The sequence below is a fragment of the Salvelinus fontinalis genome, chromosome 27, assembly GCF_029448725.1.
Source record: "Salvelinus fontinalis isolate EN_2023a chromosome 27, ASM2944872v1, whole genome shotgun sequence".
Lineage (NCBI taxonomy): Eukaryota > Metazoa > Chordata > Actinopteri > Salmoniformes > Salmonidae > Salvelinus > Salvelinus fontinalis.
The window spans coordinates 6,581,640-6,601,308 of record NC_074691.1 but is presented as its reverse complement, the minus strand read 5'-3'; the positions used below and the strand labels follow the sequence as shown (position 1 = coordinate 6,601,308).

At 42.6% G+C, this 19,669-nt stretch overlaps 1 protein-coding gene across 1 annotated transcript; it reads right to left on the bottom strand.

Moving 5' to 3' along the window:
• Positions 1 to 1,874: 1,874 nt before the first annotated feature.
• LOC129824921 (grainyhead-like protein 1 homolog) lies at positions 1,875 to 19,570 on the bottom strand. The gene is made up of 15 exons (XM_055884484.1): positions 19,266 to 19,570; positions 18,293 to 18,485; positions 15,272 to 15,345; positions 14,781 to 15,132; positions 14,325 to 14,407; positions 14,002 to 14,158; positions 13,311 to 13,422; positions 12,612 to 12,706; positions 11,798 to 12,035; positions 8,387 to 8,511; positions 5,386 to 5,414; positions 5,124 to 5,209; positions 3,896 to 3,981; positions 3,240 to 3,304; positions 1,875 to 2,995 (listed from the first exon to the last, which is right to left on the bottom strand). The coding sequence occupies exons 1-15, from the start codon at positions 19,283 to 19,285 to the stop codon at positions 2,881 to 2,883; spliced, it is 1,830 nt and encodes a 609-aa protein (XP_055740459.1). The 5' UTR covers positions 19,286 to 19,570; the 3' UTR covers positions 1,875 to 2,880.
• Between the last annotated feature and the right edge of the window lie 99 nt (positions 19,571 to 19,669).

Sequence of the window (19,669 nt, the reverse complement as noted above, 5' to 3'; positions counted from 1 at the left end):
CCTAAACAGCTACCCTGGGAATTCTTGATTTTAACTAAATTATATTTGATAGGCTTCTATTAAAGAACACCCTCTGTGTTCTGTTAGACAAGTAACTCTTTATCCACATTATAGCAACGGGTGTGTAAAGCCATAACACAAACGTTTTTCCAGCAGCAGACTGATCGATAATGTCAAAAGCTGCACTGAAGTCTAACAAGACAGCCCCCACAATCATTTTATGATACATTTTTCTCAGCCAATCATCAGTCATTTGTGTAAGTGCTGCGCTTGTTGAGTGTCCTTCCCTATAAGCATGCTGAAATTCTTTTTTCAATTTGTTTACTGTGAAATAGCATTGTATCTGGTCAAACACAATTTTTTCCAGAAGTTGACTAAGGGTTGGTAACAGGCTGATTGGTTGGCTATTTGAGCCAGTAAAGGGGGCATTTACTCTTCTTGGGTAGTGGAATGACTTTAGCTTCCCTCTAGGCCTGAGGGCACACGCTCTCTAGTAAGCTTAAATTAAAGATGTGGCAAATAGGAGAGGCAATATTTTCTGCTATTATCCTCAGTAATTTTCCATCCAGATTGTCAGACTCCGGTGGCTTGTCATTGTTGATAGACAACAATAATTTTTTCACCTCTTCCACACTGACTTTACGGAATTCAAAAGTACAATTCTTGTCTTTCATAATTTGGTCCGATATACTTGGATGTGTTGTCAGCTTTTGTTGCTAGCATGTCATCCCTAAGTTTGCTTATCTTGCCAATGAAAAAGTCATTAAAGTAGTTTGCAATATCATTGGGCTTTGTGATGAATGAGCCATCTGATTCAAAGAATGAAGGCTTTTTTCCCCAAAATGTCATTTAAGGTGCCCCATTGAATTGCAATTGTCCATTTTTACATGTACAATTATATTTCATTCATTTATAAGATGCTCTAATCACACCATAGTGCCATTAGACTTCTGATACCAATGCAGGGTGAGAGGGGTCCACAAAATTGAAACGCTAAAAAAAAATGGTATTGAAAATACAAATTACAACTCTCAGAAGTATCTTGTCACAAAATACATTGGACTGTAGTTCAACCCAGTGTAATACAAATGTCAGAATACTCAGAAGTGATTGAAATACTGCCCATCTCTGCTGACAAGTTAGTAAAAGCTCTCTGAGGTCATGACATAAGAGGAAAACTGCCCATTCACTACCAATTTTCAAGGCACCGTGTGCTTACTACTATTACATCTCTCAACATCCGTAAGTTAAAAGCAAGACTGATTTCCCCAAAATAAATAATATAACAAAAATAAAGGTCGGGACCCGTGGTCCATATTGACACGGTTCCGGGTCAAGATCCGCCTGTTAAGTATGGTTGCAATAGACTTCGTCTGTGCAAAAATGATTACACAACCATTCCGATGTGTATCTACAGCACTTTTGTAATGATTTTTGTTCTCGAATATCTCTCTGTTGTATCACAACCATTGTGCCAAAAGTGTACAACTTAATGTGTACGGGCCTAGGTGTTTTTGAAACAAGTAGCATGGGACAGCCTGACTGCGTGATGTTCAGGATAGGACTAAAAGAGCTGTGAGAAAGATGGTTCTCAGACTCTGTATTCTTTTTCTAACTCAATTTAAAGGGTAATATAACGCACTGTCTGATGTGGTTCTATTTATATAAAACTCAACTTGCATCCCAAACGGTACCATATTCCCTATATAGTGCACTACTTTTGACCAGAGCCCTATTCCCTATATAGTGCACTACTTTTGACCAGAGCCTAATCCCCAAATCTGCACACATCTCCGCTTCATGCCTCGTTGATGCAGTTGAGTTAAGTTCCCTTACAAAAACACAATGTGCAAAGAAATACTTAGTCTGAAGAGTGACTTTAACAAATTTAATAACCACTGTAGGTAAGCATCTGCTAACAGGACTGATTTCAAATCAGTTCTTGCATGACTGACAAGGTTTTGAAAGACTAACGCACACTTCCTGACCCCCACCCCCATTTCCTGTTGCCAAGAATTATTCACATTGTGTCATCACATATGGAGCTAACACCTATATATCTAGATTCAGATACACACACCACACTTGGCACAACATGTGAATATAAATACATATATTATTGAATTCATATATTACTTTTTCATGATGTAAACATAAAAGATAAAAAAAAAAAACATATCACCTCCAAGAATTCTGAAAAATAATTATAAAAGTACATACTCAGATAGAAATAGCCCTAACCGGTCACCGCATCATGTTTTACAAGTCCATTTCTTAAAACTGACCACTGCATATCTTTGAAAATAATACATAATATGAACTTATATGAACACTGACATTCTAAACAACATTCTGCCATCTCGGCTGGAAAATAATTCATTCACAGCGACATATACTGTAAAGTAGTAGTACAAAAGGTCTACATTTAAGCAAGGAAAATTTAATTGGCCGTTACACAATATTGTTTCCAAATGTTCCTCAAAAATAATTTCAACTTTTAACATGGATACAGTGAATCAATCACTCATATTTGAAGTGAAAATGCAACAAGAATCTTGCCAGCGAACGAGGTAGCAATGTTGGCCAACCAGAAAATGGCCGTGCAGCAGAAAGGCAGAACTCATGAAAATATCTTGTAGAAGTATGTTACAGTTGTGTAAACAGGTGACTAATCTTACTGTTCTGGGTCCCTACTCACGCCCTTGGAGCTCAACATGTGTCCCTCCTCCAAGGTCCTCACCTTGGAGGCACCAAACAGAAATTATAAAACAGAGAGGTCCAATAACTTGTACTGGTCCAATAAGAAATTGTTATTTTCGTTTTCCATTGCGAAACGTTTTGAAACGTTGCTGGCCCTAATGTATACCCCCTTGTCCAGGCTCAGATCTCGGTCAGTGTCAGCAGGACCTTTCCCCCGACCTCCTCCATGCGAATGTGGAAGGCATCCTCGTTGGAGTAATGCTTGATGATGTTGTCGTCCATATGAACTAGGATCCTACAGACAAGAGGGTAGAAGTGATTTACTTATTTTCAAAGTGGAGTTTACTCTAGAAACATGTTCTAGATTATTCACTTTCTGTGCGTCCCAAATGGCACCCTATTCCCTAGGTAATGCACTACTTCTGACCAGAGCCTTATAGCCCTGGTCAAAAGTAGTGCACTATATAGGGAATAGGGTGCCATTTGGGACACAACACATTTCCATTGACCTAGATCATGAGCGGTGACACCGGTCTTACCCTTTTTTGCACCTCTTGTAGACTTTCCCCATTTTTCCAAGCGGCAGCTCATATTTATCAGATACCTAGAGATGTGATGAAAAACATGGGAAACCCCCTATGAGAACTGGGCGCGAACAGTCAGACAATACAATACATTCCACTGAACGCCTGTGTGCCTTCTCTGATGAGTGACTGCTTCCTGACAGACACAAACAGGAAACAAACCTATCTGACTGTGACACTGTGGTTTACATCCAAAATAGCACCTTAAATACTATACAGTGCACTACTTTTGACCAGAACCCTATGACCCGGGTCAAAAGTAGTTCACTATAAAGGGAATAGGGTGTCATTTAGGACGCATCCAGGGTCTCACACTTCACACAAACAGCTATGTCTGCTTACTATGTATTTAAACCCATGGGGGGGAAAAATCAAGGTCACCTATATGGCACACACTCAAAACATACAACACTTATCAGACAAAGTCCGACTCCAGCTATTTTTGAACTTTGCCGGTTGAGAAATGATATCCCTGGTATAAATACAGTAATGTCAAAGAAGACGTTCTGAGCTAAATAGATTCATTTTAGACTCATCTACGAAAATCGAGCCGTTCTGAAAATACGTCTGCAAAAACAAAGGTTCTATGGAACCCAACAACATCTGCTCACAGCCTCCAGTAGTCCTGCCAGAGTGGGCGTCCTCAGCATTACAGCATCAAACACCTCCTCTGTCTCCTTACGGACGTAGAGCAGCACTAGAGGAACACAGAGAGAGACGAAAGCAAATAGTCAGATACCACACTAAAAGATTGCCTACCACACCATCCACCACAGTGTGAGGGAGAAGTACATTCAAATTCCACACCAACCCAGTCAGATACTACCCCACCACACCAACCCCCAGTGTGAGGGAGAGTTGCCATAAGCAAATGGAGGTAGGAATACACACAAAGTATGTTTTTCGACATGGGGTGTGAGACAGTTTCAAACATTAAAATACTGTGTGGGTTTCTCTCCCAGTCAAGTCACTGAGGTAAGATCTTAGCAACTACTACAGCATTGCCCTAATATCCTGTTGGGTGACATTTCCATGGTTGTGGTGTGTATTCATGCTGGAAAAACTGCCACTCTCACCCCCCATAAAGACAGTGAAACTACGTTTACTTGGACTGTCTCCGAATTGGCACCCTATTCCCTATATAGTGCACTACTTTTGACCATAGCCCAGGATAGGGGGCCATTTTGGACACCCCTTTGTTACACTGAGAGCAGGCTGGACCATAATTGCACTTTGCTCCTTTCTTGCTGGCGTCTTGGGAATTGGCTATGAGCCTGGTCAGCAATAGACTAGTCTGACAGAGACCACACCAAACAGTAAACAGCCCCTAATCATTCTCAGAACCTTTCCCCCGCCACACACGTGAGTGGGTAAAAAGCAATCCCCTTTGGACTTCATTTCAGGAAAATGAGCACGTTCCACTTGGAAAACCAGTTGAGTGTGTTTGTGTGTGTTGTGTTTTGTGCATCCAGAGAGAGAGAGAGGGGGGGGGGCTTTGGAAGCCACGTGGCCTGTGTTTACATGAATTCAGTAAGCTGAACTAGGTGGGAGCAGCCTGAACAGCAGCCAGAGCAACAAACACAACTGCAGTGCAGCCAGGCCAGCCAGAAAGCATGTCTCCCTCTCTCTCACGCTATTTTTAATTCTCTTTCCCTCACTCATCCTCTCTATTTTGCTCCTGCGTTCTATAATTCTCTCTCTCTCTCCGGTTTATGCCTTCTCTTTACTGTCTCTAAACGGTCTCCTTTTCACTCTGTCTGTCTGTCTGTCTGTCTGTCTGTCTGTCTGTCTGTCTGTCTGTCTGTCTGTCTGTCTGTCTGTCTCTACTATTTGATGTACCCTTCTCTGGCTCCTCCCTCCTGGCTCTCTTGTGAGTGGCAGAGTCAAATTCCTCATCATAGTGGAGCAGTCTCTTCTGTCCCAAGCTGCAGAAAAACAAACAATACATGTATGACTCATGAGTATGGATGAGTACGGAAAATGCAGTTAATCACTTATTATGGGTATGCAGCATTTCCAATGATTGTATTTTTTACATTTATAGCATCTATACATGTTACCTGATATTACAAGTCTTGTCTAAAAGAAGAACTGTACTCACCCATCCTCACCGTCATCTGATAGGCATGACTGACAAGGGATAAAGAGCAAGATTAGATACCCGATATCCGTATCTATACTGATATCTATGCAAATAACCACTGCTACAAAGCAGTGGAAAAGTAAGTAGAAAAAGCACCCAACTGTCATACTTGAGTAAAAGTAAAAATACCATTATAGAAAATGACTCAAGTAAAATACTACTTGAGTAAGTCTAAAAGTATTTGGTTTTTAAATGTACTCAAGTATCAAAAGTAAATGTAATTGCTAAAATATACTTAAGTATCAACAGTAAAAGTATAAATAATTTACAATCCTTTATATTAAGCAAACCAAACAGCACCATTTTCTTGTTTTACTTATTTTTGGATAGCCAATGGCACACTCCAACACTTAGACATACTTTACTAACAAAGCATGTATGTTTAGCGTGTCCTCCAGATCAGAGGCAGTAGGGAGGACCAGGGATGTTCTCTTGATAAGTGTTTGAATTGCACCATTTTTCTTTCCTGCTACGCATTCAAAAAGTAATGAGTACTTTTGGGTGTCCGGGGAAAAAAAGTACATTATTTTCTTTAGGAATGTAGTGACGTAAAAGTAGTCAAAAATATAAACGTAAAGTTTAAGTAAAGTATAGATACCCCAAAAAACGACTTAATTAGTACTTTAAAGTATTTTTTACTTAAGTACTTTACACCACTGCTAATAAATATAACATGCAAATGACCCAGAGCATAGTCCCTGTTCATGTTTTGGATCGTTAGTCCTCTAGTTGTTTACAGGGACAACCACCTTGAGGGGGAAACCCGAGCCCCTACAAGGACATCATGTGATGTCACATCTCCAGAATGTTCTTTACCTGGGCTATTTGTTCAGCAGCTATTGTCTCAAGCCAACTACACTGAAACTCTCCACCCCTCGAGGGCTGCCGTCTCTTAGCTGTGATCGTCCTTTTGTGTTCTTTATGTTGCACAACACACATTTTCTGAAAAGACGTCTCAAAAATGACATTTCCCCTGTCATGTATTTACATGTGATCTCACACAAATGTATGTCTTGCTATATGAGCTTTACTGCTCTATTTCAGCTGATTATTGTATTTAAATGAACCAGCAGTATTGTACGCAACCAGGTGTATCTTTTTTCATAACTCATTTGTATTACAAATTATCCAGGAAAATGTTGCTCAGGCCTAGCAAAGGCTAAAAACAAAATGTCCTTAGAGTGTGGTAAAATTGACGATATGCTGCAGTGTAACATGGGTAGGGTTGCATTCCAGTTTCTTTCCCAAAGTTCCCAGGTTTATCCAGAAATCACAGTTGGACGATTCCCTCCCTGCTTATTGCCTCGATTCCAGGAATCCTCCAACCGGTATTTCTAAAAAGTCCAGGAACTTTGGGAAAGTTACTAGAATTTTGAAACCCTAAACATGGGTGATGTAAGGGGATTTTCTTGGGGGTGGGGTAGACCAGCTTCAGATAGATTGTAGGTTCTATTCATTTAATTGTTTGCATGATTTCGAATCCCCTTTACTTATCCCCCCACCCTACCATCCCTACCCTACTTGGAGTAAACTAACGGACAACCATACTTCTACTGCTACTTACAGTTATTTCGCTCACATATAACGGTACCCGTCGTTAAATAATTATAAATATCTCCTCTTTCTTCAACTGCTGGATTTTTCACCCACACCGACCCTCCGATGTCCACAGATCAATCCACCTTTCCTAGTATAACGCCATTTAGATATTTCCTTTAGCAATACATCCCTCCATCTTACTATGATGTCTAACGAGGGTCCTGAACCTCCCTATTTACAACATTTCTACTTAGTATATTGCCCTAAAAATAAATACTTTGATATTTCCCATTGACTGATTCTGGTTTTTCAGATCCCCTAACATTACAGTTTGCAGGTCCACCTGAACCCTGATATTATAACAACCATTCCTGGATCTGACTCCAAAAGCGAGCCACCAATGGACAGTACAAGAAAATATGTTTCCTTGTGGTAGAGTCTGTACAAGGCTGACTGTTCAAATGCCCCATATATTGAGCATTCTTTTAGTAGCAAGCATTTTATATAATCGTTGAAACGAGCGGATTGATGTGTCAATTGTTGTTTTATATGTCAGACCCTATGCCAAGGTATTGGGACATCAAAAACCTGTTCCTAACTGACATGAAATGTATACAGTATCACTGTCAAACCTTTTGATTTTAAGTGGAACCGATTTTTGGGGGGATTTATACTAATCATTTTAAGCCATTTATGATTTTTAATGGGAGGCAGACAGACTAACTCTTTACTTTCTTGTTTAAGTAATTGTCTCTTCCAATTTCGTGATAGAGTCGTGATGAGTTGGTTATAATTCCGTATTGAGCATACTCCTCGGTACACTGTTATTAGTTGCTTGTGTGACATCATTTTACCATTTTTGTTTATGCAACAGTATTGCTTCCGTCCCTCTCCTCGCCCCTACCTTGGCTCGAACCAGGGACCCTCTGCACACAGACGACAGTCACCCAACGAAGCATCGTTACCCATCGCGCCACAAAAGTGGCTACTACTTCAGGTCTCAGAGCGAGTGACGTCACCGATTGACGTCACTCGCTCCGCTAACTAGCTAGCCATTTCACATCGGTTACACTTACACTCCCCTCCCCGCCCAAATGTGTTTTTTATCTATCAGTATATTGGAGTTTAGCCATATTATTTGCTGTAATATTAGATCTGCCTTTTCTGGAGGATGAAATTGAAATTGTAGCCAACTCTGTATGACTTCATTTAAAAAGGAGGATACTTTAAACAGGGATCCACTAAGGTTTTAAGATGCAAAAAGCTCACTCTTAAACATAGGATGGATGGGCCTCTCTTAGTACCTTTCTAGAAAACCAATTTGGATTTAGATACAATTTCTGGACAATGGAGGCTTTAAGAGAGCACTTTAATGCTTTAATATTTAATATTGTAACTTTACATGTATTGTAGGACTTACATGGTGGCGCTGGGTGCTGGGGAAGTAAACCTCAGGGATGAAGAGGACCGGCTGGGAGTCCATATCACTCATGGCTTTGAACGATGTTATGTCCACATGCTTCAGCTTCAGAGGGTCTTCCACACCTGCGATAGGACAGCAGGGGGAGGAAGAGCGGTTAACATGGGAGCAGGATGGGACAGTAGTCTCGCTCCCCAAAATAGGGGCCCTCCGTCTGGGCGCTCCACCATCGGTTGTGAGAAGAGACCAATGGGACTGTTGCAAAGAACATGTGCTTTTCCGTTTTCTTCAAGGTGTTTTCATTTTATTGAGGCAGGTCTACTATTGCATGTCAACTCTAGAGACTTCGTTTCGTCACCCTTGACATGCTGTTTCCCTGGCTTGCTTTTTAGGGGTTAGTTGAGGACAGGATTTTGTGAATCACACAAAGAAAAATGTATTCGTTCTAAGCACTGTATATTCATCTCGGTTAACCCAGAACTAAAGACTCGCGTAATTTGTCAGATGTTCGATTTAAGTTCTGGATTCATATGTGTTGAGAAGAGATAGAATGAGGTTCGGAAACGGACTGAAGAGCTCCACCCTCTCTTTGCAAGTTACGGGCAAGTCTATGGGCCAAATGTCCCGAACCCTTCCAAAATTCAAAAGAAGCTAACACCTGTGAAATTGTGATTTGTCCAAAGCACCGGAACTAAGAGCAGGGACACACATAAGATTGTCTACCGTTCACCAGCCGAGAGTAATTGCACCTCTGAACAGTGTAGGCAGTCAATCTCTTTTGTGTTCACACAGAAAAGACGTTTAAGTAATCCGCCACAAAGCCTTGTTAAAATACTCCAAACCAAAAGGTGGCAGTAGCCTTGTTTGGCAATGCATGTCCGCGTGTGTTGCTTAGTTTATGGTGTAGATGCCAATGCTAGCTAGCTGAGCTAATGTTGCTATTTTGTAGAAAGCCCTTGATGATACTAGCCAGATGGCCACAGCTAGATAACTATTTAGAAAGATGACAAAGAAATAATTTAATCCACTTTCCATAATCCCATATATATCATGGGCATTAATATGGAGTTAGTCCCTTCTTTTCTGCTATAATAGCCTCTACTCTTCTAGGAAGACATTCCACTAGATGTTGGAACATTGATGCAGGGACTTGCTTCCATTCATCAACAAGAGCATTAGTGAGGTCGGGCACTGATGTTGGGCGATTACACCCAACTCGCAGTCGGCATTCCAATTCATCCCAAAGGTGCTCGATGGGGTTGAGGTCAGGGCGCTGTGCAGGCCAGTCAAGTTCTTCCACACTGATCTTGACAAACCATTTCTGTATGGACCTTGCTTTGTGCACTGGGCATTGTCATGCTGAAACAGGAAAGGGCTTTCCCCAAACTATGTTGGAAGCTCAGAATCGTCTAGAATGTCATTGTATGCTGTAGCATTAAGATTCCCTTCACTGGAACTAAGGGGTCTAGCCCGAACCATGAAAAACAGTCCCAGACCATTATACCTCCTCCACCAAACTTTACATTTGGCACTATGCATCCGAGCAGGTAGAGCTGGGTGATATACCGGTATTGATGCATGGACCGGTTTGGTTTTTACTTTACCTTCTATAACGGCATTTGAATGTTTGTTAAATGTAATACGCTGGGTGTAATGTCCATATATATAGTTTATTTGCTACTTGAGTCATCTATCTCCACTCTCTCACTCCATGCCACTTTCCACACAGACCCAGCCCCGCCCCCTGTCACTCAAGAGACATTTATGGTCAATGCAGCACATGAAACAATATTAATGGCAATGATGGTGTTTTCAATTTTCTTCTTAATATAAATCCACTAGCTTGTTAGCCGCTAATGCTAATCGCAAGCTAGCTCATAAATGTACTGCGTCCGAGCAAACGTAACTAGCTATACAGCCTGATATACCAGTGATGGTGTAGACCTACATCTGCATGTATTTTGTGCAACAGTATCTTCTACATCAAAGAGGAATACACAACGCAAGAATGTTAACTACATGAAGTAGCTAAGAGAAAACATTAAATGAAGCCAAAGATTATAGGGTCCCCTAGGAAACACTGGTCAACACTTTGGTTCCTACCCTGTCACAATAAATCCTCCCTAGCATTTTCATTTGTCATCATGTAAAACTGTATTTAAAGTCTTTACTAAAATATTCTAACTTTAGAATTTGAATAATAATTACATTTCCATGATTACAACATTTCACCCAAGTGTTTTGCTCTAAATCACAAGTCAAATCGCAATTGCAACATTTGGTTAAAAATAAGGCCAAGATTGTTTGCCCATATTGTGCAGCCCTACGTGGCAGTGTGGAAATGATCTCAAATGAGTGCAGGAAATGCAGAAGTCATCCATCGAACTGCCAAATGGTGAAGTGTGATTCATCACTCCAGAGAACGTGTTTCCACTGCTCCAGAGTCCAAATGTGGCGAGCTTTACACCACTCCAGCCGATGCTTGGCATTGCGCATGGTGATCTTAGGCTTGTGTGTGGCTACTTGGTCATGGAAACTATTCCCTTCACAGAACAAGTCCTCAACTGGCAGCTTCATTAAATAGTACCCGGAAAACACCAGTCTCAACGTCAACAGTGAAGAGGCGACTCGGGGATGCTGGCCTTCTGGGCAGAGGGCCTTCTGGGCAGAGTTCCTCTGTCCAGTGTCCTTTTGCCCATCTTAATATTTTATTTTTATTGGCCAGTCTGAGATATGGCTTTTTCTTTGTAACTCTGCATAGAAGGCCAGCATCCCGGAGTCACCTCTTCACTGTTGACGTTGAGACTGGTGTTTTATGGGTACTATTTAATGAAGCTGCCAGTTAAGGACTTGTGAGGCGTCTGTTTCTCAAACTAGACACTCTAATGTACTTGTCCTCTTGCTCAGTTGTGCACTGGGGCCTCCCACTCCTCTTTCTATTCTGGTTAGAGCCAGTTTGCACTGTTCTGTGAAGGGAGTGGTACACAACGTTGTACGAGATCTTCAGTTTCTTGGCAATTTCTCGCACTGAATAGCCTTCATTTCTCAGAACAAGAATAGACTGACGTGTTTCAGAAGAAAGTTCTTTGTTTCTGGCCATTTTGAGCCAGTAATCGAACCACCAAATGTTGATGCTCCAGATACTCAACTAGTCTAAAGAAGGCCAGTGTTATTGCTTCTTTAATCAGAACAACAGTTTTCAGCTGTGCTAACATAATTGCGAAAGGTTTTTCTAATGATCAATTAGGCTTTTAAAATGATAAACTTGGATTAGCTAACACCAAATGTGCTTTTCTTTCAAAAACAAGAACATTTCGAAGTGACCCCAAACTTTTGAATGGTAGTATATATGTATGTGTGTGTGTGTGTGATTTAAAGACTGATTGATTGTATCAGGTGTACTGTACTCACAGGCTGCAGTTGTCTCCTGTCCCCTTCCCTTCCTTTGAGTCTGCTTCCTCTCCTCGTCTCGGATCTTCCTCTCGGCACCTTTGTCACAGAACACCTTGATCTGGCAGTAGGCTCTGTGCACTAGCTTGTCACCATGGCCACCACAGCTGTAGGTGTCAATCTGGAGGTTGAGAGGAAGGCCCCGCACTCCCTTTTGAGGGGAGAAGTCTGTACTCAGACAGTTCACTGACACAAACACCTGATGGGGGAAAAGATCAAGGTACGTGAGGATTCAAATTCTTAAACACTTTATTGCTCATCCTATTTACTTTGGACAGAAAAGTCTATGGCATGAGGCTCACATACAACATTAAATAAACGCACCAGTAATGACATGAAAGCATACGTGGGTAGAGTAGTAATAGACAGAATGTTTTACATGTAAAGGAACAGTTCTGATGCACATTTATGGGTTTATTTCCATTGAGTATGACATTTCGTTCATGCTGGTTCGAAAACCAAGGTAGAAAATTGTAGTCTCTAGAAACTGTAGTCGTGGGTTGTTTCAAAGTGTTGTGTAAGATTGGTTTACTTGTGTATGTCTCCCCCAGCTGGAGATTGTTTGTAACTACTTTATTTTTTGGACAAAACATAGACATACATTTTGCGCCAAATTCTGGTGTAGAGTGAAGTTGCCTCTAGACTAGAGTCTCTAGAGTCTAGACGCTGATCTTGTATTTTTTACACTATTGGTTCAGGTTAAGATTGGGGGAGGGCAAGTTGATCCTAGATCTGTACCCAGGGGAAACTTCACCAAAATATTGGCCTCTTTTACCCGTGGCTCGTCCTTAGTGTCCCATGTGAAAGAGATGGCATTGTAGGCAATCTCCTCAATACTGGCAATCGTATTGAAGCTCTCTTTGTAGTCAGCTGGGATGAACAAACAGGGAAGAGATACAACAGGATGGTTTACACACAAACAATAATGTTTGTTTGAACATAGTGACTGTTTTGGTTGTGTGTGTGTGTGTGTGTGTGTGTGTGTGTGTGTGTGTGTGTGTGTGTGTGTGTGTGTGTGTGTGTGTGTGTGTGTGTGTGTGTGTGTGTGTGTGTGTGTGTGTGTGTGTGTGTGTAAAGCAGCATCGTTCTTGTTTGGAACAATCGATTGACTGCATTTGACCTAACACAACAGCATGCAAACTTATAACGAATTTAACAGCGAGGAAGAGGAACTGCGCTGCTCAAGTGACAGAGGGCGTGGCTCGATGTGTGCAGAAAGCGGCCACAAGAGCAGAAACAAACATAGTCAATGATAAAAACAGACATTGCACACGGCTGAGGTGCATTTCAAAACATTGCATGCGATACGGATTTCTTGCGATATGAATATCGCAACACGTCAATACTGCGATTTCGATGTGAATTCATTTAATTGAGCAGCCCTAGTGTGAGTGACAGTGTGTGCGTGCATGCGGTTGTGTGTGCGCATGATTGCAGTGTGTGTGTGTGTGAATGCGTGTGTGTAACCCCTTACCAATATCAATGCAGCGCTGCTTGGCTGTGTGCTGTCTGCTGTGCCAATATCTCCAGTGTTTGAGCTGGTCATCTGTGAACTTTTCCTCTCCAAACACCAGCATCACCACACTCTGAAATATTCCATCAGTAAGTCATTCCCAAAACCTTCCCCAAACCTAGAGACACACTAGATACTTGTAGAATAGAAATAGATACGAGGTTGAGAAAGAGAGATGAGAGGGAGGGGGGAGAGAAAGACACAGAGAGGGAGGGGGGAGAGAAAGACACAGAGAGGGAGGGGGGAGAGAAAGACAGAGAGGGAGGGGGGAGAGAAAGACACAGAGAGGGAGAGGGGAGAGAAAGACACAGAGAGGGAGGGGGGGAAGACACAGAGAGGGGGGGGGGGACACAGAGAGGGAGGGGGGAGAGAAAGACACAGAGAGGGAGGGGGGAGAGAAAGACACAGAGAGGGAGGGGAGAGAGAAAGACACAGAGAGGGAGGGGGGAGAGAAAGACACAGAGAGGGGGGGGGGGAGAAAGACACAGAGAGGGGGGGAGAAAGACACAGAGAGGGGGGGGGAGAAAGACACAGAGAGGGAGGGGGGAGAGAAAGACACAGAGAGGGGGGGGAGAGAAAGACACAGAGAGGGAGGGGGAGAGAAAGAGCGATAAGAATAGAAACAGAAGAGATACAATAGAGAAGCTCATACCCGGAATGCTCCATTGAGGTGGGGTAGTACCGTGGGGCCCCCTAGCTCTCTCAGGGTGATGGGATAGAACTGTCCCTTGTTCAGGTAACTCATCTGGCCACTGCCGCTCTTGGGCCGGATAGATTGGGGAGCCTCCAGCATGTACTCAAAGTGTTGACTGAGAGAGAGAATATTCTTTGTCATCATACATCCTGATGTCTTGTGACTATGAAAGCATTTTTGAAAACACACAAAGTTCAGTTCATTTATTTTTTCCTTTAACATGAATGTGTAAAAGGAATGTGTCTCTCAGTGTCTATCCCATGTTTGACTGAGTATATTACCTTGCTGTCAAGCTGTAGTAAGGGTAACCACCGGGAGGGATGGAAGCCATACGTTGCTGGAGCTCCTCCGAGAGAGGGAAGACCTGTGGGTCACAACAGGCGTAAAGTAAGCGTGCGACGCTCTCATTCATTTCAATGGGGCGGCAGGTAGCCTAGTGGTTAGAGCGTTGGGCTGGGCGAAAGGTTGGTGGATCGAATCCCCGAGCTGACAAGGTAAAAATCTGCCATTCTGCCCCTGAACAAGGCAGTTAACCCACTGTTCCTAGGCCGTCATTGTAAGTAAGAATTTGTTCTTTACTGACTTGCCTAGTTAAATAACGGTTAAATGAAAAATGAAAAAATAATAATAATGAAACCTGGGTGTAAGTAGTCCAGCTCCACAAGAGGATTGTGCTGCTCAGTGTAAAAAGATGCCCTGGTTCAATCTGGTTCTGGAGTAACAGTTAGAGGGCCTACCTCATTGGAGCTGTCCTTGTAGGGCTCTGTGTAGGTGGAATCGGGTGTGAGGCTCTTGGCTCTGGGGCTGTACTGGCTGTGGTTGAGCTGGTGACTGAAGGCCATTCCGTTGGACTGAGAACTGTGGGAGCTGTGGGGACCAGGGGGGAGGCCCACTGGGAAGGAGTGCAGGGCCAGGGCCCGCCCTGTGCTGATGGAGTAGGAGGGAGGGCTGGAGAGGCAGACTATGGAGTCTGAGGCTGGGTAGAGAGCCCGGATCTTGTCCCCCCGGCTGGGTTGGCTGCTGCCCTTGGCCGCAGTGTTGCGAGGGACGGCCCTCAGGGCAGAGTCTTGGAGTGGCATCATGACATTTCTGAGGAGATGATCAGAGTAAATGTCATCTCAGAACGCAACTTTCTTTACTTCAACACACTTTGTCTCGATTTACAGTAAATATAAAGTATTCCAAGCCATAACTGGATAAGAACATCATAACTAAGGATATTCATTACATTTTGTTTGGATCAGTATTGCCCAGGAGCACTTCTGTTTTGGGTTGTCCAGTCGTTCTCCTATCTCGTGGCACCTAGAAAAGTAATACAATATATATGATGTATTTATGGCGGTGGAGGTACTTATAGAATCGTTATAGTATAGTAGGTATATAGTAGTAGTAATATAAACTCAGCAAAAAAATAAACATCCTCTAACTGTCAATTGCATTTATTTTCAGCAAACTTAACATGTGTAAATATTTGTATGAACATAACAAGATTCAACAACTGAGACATAAACTGAACAAGTTTCACAAACGTGTGACTAACAGAAATTGAATAATGTGTCCCTGAACAAAGGGGGGGTCAGGATGAGTCTGCAGGAAGGGTACCACATGAGGGAATCTTCCCTCTAACGTACAGCGTTGAGATTGCCTGCAATGACTACAAGCTCAGTCCGATAATGCTGTGACACACCGCCCCAGACCAAGACGGACCCTCCACCTCCAAATCGATCCCGCTCCAGAGTACAGGCCTCGGTGTAACGCTCATTTCTATTGTAGATGGGTTCATAAATTGAATCCAGCTTTTATATAGGAACCCCTGTGCGAGAATACTCACTAACCAACCATTGTCGCCCGAATTTAACCTTTACAGAGGGACAAGGCGCTGTGCGCTGTGCGCGGGTTGTGCGCTGTCGCCTATGCTCTTCACCCTAATTATTGAACCTCTCGCTCAGATCTCATGCAGCAATACACGGCTATAATACTAAAGATACTCTAAATAAGATTTCCCTATACGCAGATTACATTCTCCTCTATGTAACAGAACCCCACGCTAGTATTCCAGCTATTCTTGATGTGATTCATTTGTTTGGTACCTTCTCGGGATACAGAATAAATTGGAACAAGAGCGAATTAATGCCCATACAGTTGCAAAACACCTCTTGGTTTGAACATTTTCCAGTTAAGTTATCTTCAGAAAAATGTACCTACCTAGGAATTGTAGTTACCAAACAATACTCCTCACTATTTAAAGAGAATTTCCCCTCTCTGATGCAAAAACTCAAGGCAAACATACAATTTTGGAGAACTCTCCCAATTTCTCTGCTCGGAAGAATTAATGCCATTAAAATGGTCTCCCTCCCACAACTGCTCTACCTATACCAGAACATGTTAGAAAACACCTTCCGACATTTGGGAATGCTAAACCTTCCATGTTTGACGGATGCATAAAAATACGTCCCACCTCAGACAAACTGATATCTTGTCTATATGACCCTTTTCAATCTGTTAGCACACCTTCTACAGTTGCCATTAAGGCAAAATGGGAGGAAGAACTAGGGACTGACATGTCTGTGGCAGACTGGGAAGATAGCTTGGAGTATATCCACACATGCTCCATTAACTCCAGACATTGTCTCATACAATTCAAGGTATTACACAGATTACACTATTCCAAAACCAAACTGCATAGGATATTTCCTGATACATCCCCTATGTGTGATAAATGTCAGGCTGCACAGGGTACACTACTCCACTGCTTTGCCCTATGCTCTAACTTGTATGGTTATTGGTGTGGAATCTTTAGGATCCTCTCTGAAGTTCTGGAGACTTCAATAGACCCAGACCCGCTTCTGATAATCCTGGGAGTGTCTGATTCCCTAAACGGATCAACCAACCCCCCAAAAACAACTAATCTCTTACAGTCTCATTTCGGCAAACAAATTTATCTTGTTGTTTTGGAAAAGGAGGGAAGCGCCCACTACCAAATTATGGCTCAGCGAATTGGCAAACACTGTACACTTAGAAAGAACCAGATATATTTTGAACAATAAATTATCAACATTTGATCAAATCTGGCAAACTTTCCTCTCTTACTTGGACCAGTCAGCGCTGTGAATTTGTACACTTTAACGCACTCTCAATTGTAATATTTTAATCTACCTTTGGGCAGCATGTGCTGGCCCCACCACCTAAGCAGTCCGGAGGGGAATAGGGGGGGGGGAATAATCGGGGGATAAGGGGGGGGTGACATCTACCCTCTTTCTTTCTACCTGTCCTTGTTCTATACGTCATGTTTTGTATTATTTGTTATGTACTCAGAACTCTGAGTCTTGTTGTTTCTGTCTGCTCTTTTATGTTTAGATAAGAATTGTATACTTGTCTTTTATACCTACACACCATTCTTGTGTGAGTTCAATAAAGAATATTTGAACAAGTAACGCTCACTTCTTCGACGATAAACGTGAATCCGACCATCACCCCTGGTGAGACAAAACCACGACTTGTCAGTGAAGAGCACTTTTTGCTAGTCCTGTCTGGTCCAGCGACGGTGGGTTTGTGCTCATAGGCGACGTTGTTGCCGGTGATGTCTGGTGAGGACCTGCCTTACAACAGGCCTACAAGCCCTCATTCCAGCCTCTCTCAGCCTATTGCGGACAGTCTGAGCACTGATGGAGGGATTGTGCGTTCCTGGTGTAACTCGGGCAATTGTTGTTGCCATTCTGTACCTGTCCCGCAGGCGTGATGTTCAGATGTACCGATCCTGTGCAGGTGTTGTTACACATGATCTGCCACGGCGAGGATGATCAGCTGTCCGTCCTGTCTCCTTGTAGCGCTGTCTTAGGCGTCTCACAGTACGGACATTGCAATTTATTGCCCTGGCCACAACTGCAGTGCTCATGCCTCCTTGCAGCATGCCTAAGGCACTTTCACGCAGATGAGCAGGGACCCTGGGCATCTTTCTTTTGATGTTTTTCAGTCAGTAGAAAGGCCTCTTTAGTGTCCTAAGTTTTCATAACTGTGACCTTAATTCCCTAACCCCTGGAAGCTGTTAGTGTCTTAACGACCGTTCCACAGGTGCATGTTCATTAATTGTTTATGGTTCATTGAACAAGCATGGGAAACAGTGTTTAAACCCTTTACAATGAAGATCTGTGAAGTTATTTGGATTTTGACAAATTATCTTTGAAAGACAGGGTCCTGAAAAAGGGACGTTTCTTTTTTTGCTGAGTTTAGTAGGTCTATATAAAGGTACCTTGTAGTAGTCGTAGAGCAGGCCCAGAGCGTTGGCACTGTCCTCATCTCCATTGATGCTCATCATGGCCTTGGAGGCGGCAGTCAGTGGGTTCTCCAGGAAGGCCCTCCATGCCTCGTCATCCTCTGTGAATGCTTGCCGCTGACCGCCGCTGTACGACGGCTCATTCTGGAGAACCAGAACACCCCTTTTTCTGCACAGTGAGTGGGACAGTCCAACATTTAGTTCAGAATGCCCCTTTCTACAGTGGGACAGTCCAACTTTTAGTTTCGAACCCCCCTCTTTCTGCACAGTGAAACAGTCCAACATTCAGTTCAGAATCTCCCTAATTATGCCCAATAATAGCCATAACCTCTGAAATGTTACATACTACACGGACAGAAGCAGTCCCATAGCAGCAGGTTTGTAAGTGCTACCTTCAAGCAGTAGCACTCTTGACAGATCTATTATCCTGCTCCACCAGCAAGACAGGTATTCAATTCGTTGTCTGTGTCATGGCAATCAGACTAATCACTGTCTATGAATAGGAGTAAATTAATGTAATCGCTTGGTTTAAATATAAGATGTCGGGTACAGAAATGGGACGAATGTGTCAGTATTTTGAGTACATTGTCTAAGTTCAATGCACAATCAAGTGTATTACACAACTGTCATTACTGTAATAGATTTCTTTCGAAAGTTTTCCAAATTTTAAAAATATTAAATGAAACCCATTTCAAACTATTTACAGGATCAGCATTAAACAATCTTAAATACGTCTGTAAAAATACAATAAATATATTTTTTAAATATTACAATTGTGACCCAGTAACTCACAATAGTTTACCTAGGCTACCTGGATAGTTAGGCTATGGAAGTTTATCAACCGAATTACGGTAAACATTTATCATACCTGTTATTGCACACCCGTAAACAGCCGTATTCTGCTCATATTCATACACCCAACACAACTGGACCGTGTAGGCCTACTTACTTGCCAAGCTCCTGTGTCATTTCGCTCTGCCGGACTGGACTTTCTAGTTGGAACGGTAAATCCGATCCGTTCACTATTTAAAAAAACACGAGATGCTGGTAGGTAACCGTATGTCGACCGCGTCCTACAGAACTAGTTTATTTGGCTTTTCTCGATCTGTGAGCTGGAGCCGAAGTTTCACCTTCGATAGACCACGCTATTGGCTTCCTGAGACAATGGGCGGGTTTCAGGTAAACGTACGTAGGCCTTGGAAATGGATTATGCAGGCTCACAAAAAACCGATACATACCAGTTTCGTAGAGAGAAGTACCTGAGACTTGGAACAAAGTATTCCAAAACCACACTAATGGCAGGTAACACCTACTACATGCCCATCAGATTAAAAACTTAAGTAACACGCACAT